This window comes from Urocitellus parryii, chromosome 4, assembly GCF_045843805.1.
Source record: "Urocitellus parryii isolate mUroPar1 chromosome 4, mUroPar1.hap1, whole genome shotgun sequence".
Classification (NCBI taxonomy): Eukaryota; Metazoa; Chordata; class Mammalia; order Rodentia; family Sciuridae; genus Urocitellus; species Urocitellus parryii.
This window is the reverse complement of record NC_135534.1, coordinates 23,666,706-23,674,280: the sequence shown is the minus strand read 5'-3', so window position 1 is coordinate 23,674,280 and position 7,575 is coordinate 23,666,706. Positions and strand designations below refer to the sequence as shown.

Below are 7,575 nucleotides of genomic sequence, written 5' to 3'. Positions count from 1 at the left end.
TGATTGCTTCTTGTATATCAGGCAGTATTTCAGACCTTAAAAATATAGACAATACTCTGCTATTTGAAGCCTTGATCAAACCTTGTATGTCATCTCATTCAGATTCATTTTTATGTGCTCTGTATCTTCTGAAAACAAGGTCTTGGTTCTTTTAAAGGAAGATGGAACTAATTTAACTATCAGTCTTCATTAAAAAGCCTTCCTAAAGTAGCACCAAGGATGGTTAGAAATGCTGGAAAGCTAGTGTTTAAGTGGATCATGATAAAATAATTAAATTCCTAGTCCTCCAACTTTAAGTACCATTCACATACTCAAAACTGCCAACTTTTTATCTCCATTGTTTTTTGCCCAGAGTTTAAGCATCTCCTAATTGATTCCCCAGGTATTACACTTAATTCAGTTTTAAAAAGCAGAAAAGAAACATACCACTCCTCTACTTGAAGCTGTTCAATGGTTCTATTTAAACCTAAAGTTTAAATAGAATGAATTTTAATCATAAAATCAGAAGGTTGAAATTTGAGTGTACTTGAGACAGAAAACCCAGGAGATGGATGTAGGTATGATCTTAGCTATTTACAATTGGTCACAAGTATAATTATTCCACAGAAACTACCCTGTATGAGTGTATAAACACTGCAAGACTTTGGATAATCAAACTTGGAGGATGACGGTCATACCATCCTCGGGGCCATCCTGGTGTCTTTGAGTTAGAATTCTGGATTTACTGGACACTGGTTTCATCCATAGCAGTCCTCATGCTTCCAACTGCCTGAAACCATTTGGCAAATTATTTCCAAATCAAATTGCTATATTTAGGTTTCCTCTGCCTCCCCTTTGAAAACCCTCTTCACTTTGCTTGTAGATCTGGGAAGATACACATGTATAGCTCTTCCTGCCATAACCAGATTACCTCCCTGTCCACCATTTCCCCCACACCAATTCAAAACTGTTCTTAAGGATTGAACTGTGTAGAATGCTGCCAGTAATTTCTTCCATTACTGTTGGGACATGCTATCTCACCTACCAAGAGGAGTCTGTTCCTATTCTTCCTTGAATCTAGGTTAGCCCTATTACTTTTTTTTTTAAACCAAGAAAATGCAGAAGTGATGCCTTGCCAGTTCTGGGCCCAACCCTCAAGGAGCCTGGCAGCTTCCCCTTTCATTCTTTCAGATCCTGGGACACACTGTAAGAAGCCCATGTAATTAACCTGCCTGAGAGAGGCCCAGCCATCTCAACCCTCCAGAGAACACCAGACATGTGAATGGAGCCATTCTGGAACATTTTAGTCCCAGCCAAGTTCTTAGCTAAATGCAGCCTATGAGTGACCCTGACCAAGACCAGGAGGAACAAAAGAACCCACTAGCTGTTCAACCCATGAACTATGAAAAATAATCAAGTTCAAAGGCTTAAAATTTAGGCTTCTAAGGTTTCAGTCAGCTTACTATGAAGTAAAATATAACTAACAATTTAAACCAGAGTGTTACCTCTGGGGGATACTTAGAAGATATTTAGTCAAGTTTTTTTCACTAAGGAATAAACAGAGATCCTTTGCAACTTTCAAGTAAATGGCCTTTATCTGAGAGAGGAAGTTAATCCAGAAAGATCATTTTGTTGATGTCCAATTCTTAGCTTCAAGAATTCTGTAATTTATAATAGCAAATAAAGGACCTTTTTGCTAAAATATGTTGAAAGATCAAATCACATACATTTATGAGCTTTCCTATATTTTTTCAATTAAGAAACCACAATGTGAAATCAATAAGCTATTTTGCCAGCTACCATCTTATAGTTCCAGAGGTTTTACCTGAAAGTATAATTATAGACAAGGAAACACCAGAGTTTAGAAAAATAGAATTTAAAAAGGGAAGAAGTGACCTATCTGGATGTAGAAATTAGTAGTAATAATTTTACTTAGTTTGGGATTTATAATTGTTTTATTCACTTAAAATGGGAAAGCTATTTTTGAGAGGAGCTGAAAAACCAAGTCAACAAGCTAAATGTGGAAGCTCTATGAACAATAAAAATATATTAGCATAGGAAACATTTTCCTGCCTGCCCTTGACTGCTAAGAATTAGGTAAGTAAAGAATTGAAGGAGGACAAGCCCCTGGATGATTTTTTGCCAACCCAGCCCTTCCCTCTCTTGCTTGGAATTCTCAGGCAGAATATACCAAGAATGCAACATCCTAAGCTGAGGAATTGATCTCCACAACAACCTGGGTTGTGTCCTCATTGTTTCTAGTAAAGTACTGCAATGCTTGGGCTCAGAAATACCATTTATACCCAGAGTATAAAACCCAGGTCAGAGTGCTTTTGGGGTCAGTTTTGGTGCACCTTGGGTCAGGCACAGACAAGACTCCATCCGCCGTGGGCAGCTTTCCTGAACCCTGGGAAACCAGCTCACAATAGACCTCAGACTTCTGTTTATCCTTGCTGCATATCTGTAATAAATTTCCTTTTCCTGAGTAATGTGAGTGTCCTGTCTCACTGGCAGAGATCTAAGAAGCTTTGCAAGAATTACTCAAAAGAATTTAGCTGTTAAAAATGTATGAAGTCACATCACAAAGTAACATGGTATTGTCAGAAATCAAAGGAGAAAAACAGAAGTTGACAGACATTTTTTAGATGGGATTTGAGCTATACCTTAAATGAAAGATTTGAAAAGGAGGCATGAAAAGGACTTGAGGCAGGGAACAGTCTGAGCAAAAGCACTCCCATGGGCCTGCAGGCCTAGTGACTCAGGAGGCTGAGGAAGAATTGCAAGCTTGAGATCAGCTTAAACAACTTAGCAAGATTTGGCAAATAAAAAGGGCTGGGAATGTAGCTCAGTGGTAAAGTACTCCTGGATTCAATCCCAATTGGAAGGAAGGTAGGTAGGAAGGTAGGTAGGTAGTAGGTAGCTTAGTTCAGTAAAAGACTAGAAGAATGGTATTTGGCAGTCAGGACCTATGGTAGCAGAATTTAAGATGATCCCTATAATCTTTGCCCCTTAAAATCTTCTATACACTAAATATATACAATTTTTGTTTGTCAATTATACCTTAATAAAAGTAAAGTTTTAAAAATCTACCTTGAACGGGGGGAGAACACGTGATTATGTGTTATATGGCAAAAAGAATTTTTGCAGATGTTGTTAAAGTTATTAATCAGTTGACTTAGGGTTTATTCAAAAGGGAGGTTATCTAGGAGGATAATCTAGTCACATGAACCCTTTAAATCTGGGCCTAAAGATAGAGATAGTCAAAGATTCAAATAATGGAGACAGTCTACTACTTTCCTTAAAGAAGTCACTGCCTTGTTGAAAGGGCCACGTGATTAGAAATAGTGGGTGGCCTTAATGTTAATGGTCATGGTCAGCAGCCAGAAAGAAAACAGAGACATCAGTCCTACAAAGGCAAAGAACTGAATTCTGCCAGGAACTTGAAGAATGATCTTGAAGATGACCCCCAAGCCTCAAATGAGAGTGCTGGCTTGATTTTAGCCATGTGAGATTCTAAGCAGAGAACGCAACAATACCAGGACAGACTAGTGCCCCACAGAAATCTGAAATAATGTGTTAAACTGCTAAAATTTGTGGCAATTTGTTACATTGCAATAGAAAACCAATCCAGGACAAGGATTATCATCTAGGAAAAAAAGAGGTAGGTAGTACATTAAAGTGGAACCTATAATCTTGTATCTTTAAAGGTTAGCTGGCAAGTGTCAAGAAATCAATAATAGTCAAGATGTATGATATTGCAGACACTCTCAAACTTCTCACATATTTGTTTACACTCAAGCTCTAAGGTCAGGTAGATCTGAGTCCAAATCTAGGCTCTACTACTTATGAGCAATATGGTCATGGCCAAGTTACCTAACTATCCTAAATCTGATAAGTTGTGAAGATGAATAGGAACTATGGCATGTGCAGCACCTAGGATGAGTTAAACACTCAAATGCTGAAGAGATGGACTGGGGACTGGGGTCGTATCTCAGTGCTTATAGCAATGTGCAAGGCCCTGGGTTTGATCCTCTTTTCCATGAAAAGAGGAAAGGCAAGAAAAGACAGATGACTGTCAATATTTAGTAAGAGTACTCTCTTACTTTATATCTAGGAACAAAGTGACTCCATCATTTGCCACTTCTCTATTTTAAAACTTTAGAATACTCTTTATTGTCTGTTTTAACCTAGCACAACATTAAAAGAAACTCTTACAGCTTGCCACCAACTTAACCTTTACTTTATTCTGTTTGAATTATGAGGTTTGTGCCAAGCCTCTCCCCCCTTGTGGGTTGCTCTCTCCTCTGCACATATGCCCTTTTACATTTCCATTATCCTATACTTTGTTAACTTGCCAATATTCCACTATATTGCACACTGCGCAATGATCAGATTCCAAACATAGATTCTAAGTGCCAGGCAGAAAGTAGATATTTTCAGTGAAATGAATATTTATCACTTTAGTCCTTTAAGAAAAGGTGCTCTCGGAATAAAGCAAAACAATGCTGTGGTCATTGTTTGAAATATGAAATATTTCATAGTATGAAATGATGTTTAACCACTTCACAACTTTTGTTTTCCTGCAATATACCTATGTAGGGAAATGTTGAGGCAATAGTCTCATCTGCCTTTTCCCAAAGAGAAAACCAAAAGCATAACAAACCTAAATACAAAATGACACACAAATCTAGCAGGCAGCACTGAAATATCTAAAATGCCCTTACCTAGCTAGAAGCTCGAATCCAATCTAGTTGCTTGCCTGCTTGTTGGTTCACATCAGAAAAGGAGGTCTCAAACTTTAATATGCAATATCAATCACCTAAGCGGGGCTTAGGTAAGAGATACTCTCATTCAGCAGGTTGGGGGAAGAGTAGGGCTTAGAATGCGCAATTTTAATTGGCTCCCAGGTGATGCTGCTTCCCCTTTCCAGCCGAGACCTGCAGACTCCATCAGTGCCGCCCACTACGGTAGCCCCTAGGCACGCGAGGCCGTTAAGCCCCTGAAATTCGGTTATCCTGAATTTACTGAGTGCAAAGAGCGTGCCGATTTCCAAGTCTTAAGAACAAATGTAAGTAAAATATCTCAACCACACGTACAGAACGGGTGAAGGAAAATGCGTTACCGGAGTTGGTTGCTGTTTCACACCGCACGCGGCCCACATTAGAGTGCTACTGGACGACGCGGCCGGTTCTGAACCTCCCGCTACGGTGAGACCCTAAGAACCAAAGTAACGGCCCTCTGCCATTAAGGAGTTCAAAGGCATACTTTTCGTTTCCCAACCATCCTTCACTATTAAGAAAAAAAGCAATGATTTATTTTAAAACCCAAAACACTGAGTCTTCTCACTTCGGATTAAGCTCCACCCAAGTCTACTCGTTTTACCTCCCTCTGGTTCCCACGCTTGGAGATCATATCCCCTACACAAAACAATAAACAAATGCAGCGTCCAGCCCTGAGGCGCGGCTTCTCATTTGCCCGAAACCCTGCTCCGTCGCCGCCCAAACAGTGGCTGTCGAAGCTAGTCGTCAGCTGTTAGCGCCCTCTCGGCTCCTCCTCCTCCAGCACCGACCTCCCCAAGATGGCGGGCGGCGGCGGCCCGCTTCCGCTTCCGGTGTGAGCGGCCGGGCCGGGGGGGCAAGATGGCGGCGGCAGTAGGGGTCCGCGGCCGGTGCGAGCTGCCGCCTTGCTCCGGCCCAGGCTGGCTTCTCAGCCTTTCCGCCTTGCTGAGCGTGGCGGCTCGAGGGGCCTTCGCCACCACCCACTGGGTCGTCACAGAGGACGGGAAGATCCAGCAGCAGGTAGCGGCCAGGGCGACCCTCTGCGCCCGCCTTCGCCCCGGGGGGATTCCCCAGCCCGGCCCCTGGCTCTTTAGCTCCGCGCGGCCCCACCCCCAGCCTCCCTACTCGGGTCCTGGCGGGAGGGTCCCGGCGCTCTGGGCACTCGGACCTGGCGCCGCCCCCTCCCCACTTGTCTGTCGACACTCGCTTAGCCACCTGGAAGTTCTCAGCTTTCCACCCTTGCGCGCCGCGTGGGGAGAGTCGCCCAACCCTGGGACCCTCGGGACCTTTGCTTGTGCTGGGACTTTAGAAGTCATACATTCATTAGCCCTGACTCTGGTGCCTCTAGGGCCCACGCGTCACCAGCCCTACGCCAGGAAGTAGAAAGCAGGTGGCGAGGCCGGGGTGTGCGCGAGTCCCAGGGCGCTGACAGCTAAGGTACCCCTAGTCAGTGGATCGTTTAATGCTACTTCGCCCCAGTCACCTCTCCTCGTGGAGGAATTTGTTTCAGACTGTGGTGTTGCTAGTGCGGTTTCCGAGGTCAGCAGGGGCTCCTTAGAGACAGCGCATACACATACACTCTCTCCCTCTCCTTGCAAAGGAATGCTTGAAGATGCCTCTGGTGGCGTTGCCTACATCTTTTCAGCTATAACTGCCCTCATTTCCCAGTGTACTTTGCATTGTTTCTTTACCTAGTTCCTGTGACCCAGCCCCCCTTGGTGGATATGCGATTCACAGGATTCTTGTATGCCTGAACTAATTCCTTAAAGGAGAGACCGCTTCTCCTTACATAACTTTATGATGCCTGCATTTTGTTTATGCTGCTGATGCCTGAAAGAGTATGTGTGTGTGTGTGTGTGTTCAATCACAGAATCTTGGTAAACTTAATGACTTCCAGCACTTGAGAACAGTCTTGAAATGTCCAACAAATCTTCAGAAAGTGAAGTGCCTGCTCCCACTGATCCGAAAGATTTTAACCAGTGTCTGCAAAATTACTGATCCTTTGAGTTGAACGTAGTAAATGGTAATAGAAACACACTGCAAGGTTTGCTTTGGTGGAAGATGATATTTAGATTTGGGTTTGCAATGTGATAACAAACTTTACAATGAGCATGGAACAAATATAATTTAAAAATCAGCCTTTGTGTTTTTATTAGACCCTTACATCATTACATCTATATCTCATTCACATTCAGAAAGTTTTCCCTTTCATGGCCATATCAACTGAGGCTTAAAATACATGTGTGGGTCTCAGAAGCCCTGGAAAAGTCCATCTTGTGATCTAAGATTGGAAATCTTCTATTAGGCCTGGTTGCTTCCACCTGTCTTTTGTTTCCTGATGGTGATTTCCCTGGGCCTTCATGAAGGGAGACATGGAATTAAGTCACTTCTGCTGCAGTTTGGGGAGCCCTTCTCCTATTGGCTCTTTTGCAATATTGTTTTTGGCCACAGCTATTTATACTCTATGACATTGACTCTCCTTCCCATTTTGGTGTCCTGCCACTCAGCTGACAGCCCATCGGAAAAGTGGAAACTGATAGAAATGTAGTACTTATATGCTGAACATTTCCGTGGGAAAGTGAAATCTAAGTTGGTTTTGTTCTTTAACAATTTCCTTCTTTTGCACATTGAATATATTTTAGATAGATAGATAGATAGATAGGTCAGGGCTGGGGATGTGGCTCAAGTAGTAGCGCGCTCGCCTGGCATGCGTGCGACCCGGGTTCGATCCTCAGCACCACATACAAACAAAGATGTTGTGTCCGCCGAAAACTAAAAAATATAAATATTAAAATTCTCTCTTGGGGCTGGGGATGTG

At 42.8% G+C, this 7,575-nt stretch overlaps 1 protein-coding gene across 4 annotated transcripts in view; it reads left to right on the top strand.

The window, feature by feature from the left end:
* The first annotated feature begins 5,611 nt into the window (after positions 1 to 5,611).
* Ttc17 (tetratricopeptide repeat domain 17) overlaps positions 5,612 to 7,575 on the top strand; it is a 106,257-nt gene continuing 104,293 nt past the window's right edge. For all 4 annotated transcript variants that reach the window (XM_077798131.1, XM_077798130.1, XM_077798134.1 and 1 more), the window contains exon 1: positions 5,612 to 5,777. In XM_077798131.1, the coding sequence (XP_077654257.1) occupies positions 5,619 to 5,777 (159 nt within the window). In that variant the 5' untranslated portion in view covers positions 5,612 to 5,618. The remainder of the gene's footprint in view (positions 5,778 to 7,575) is intronic.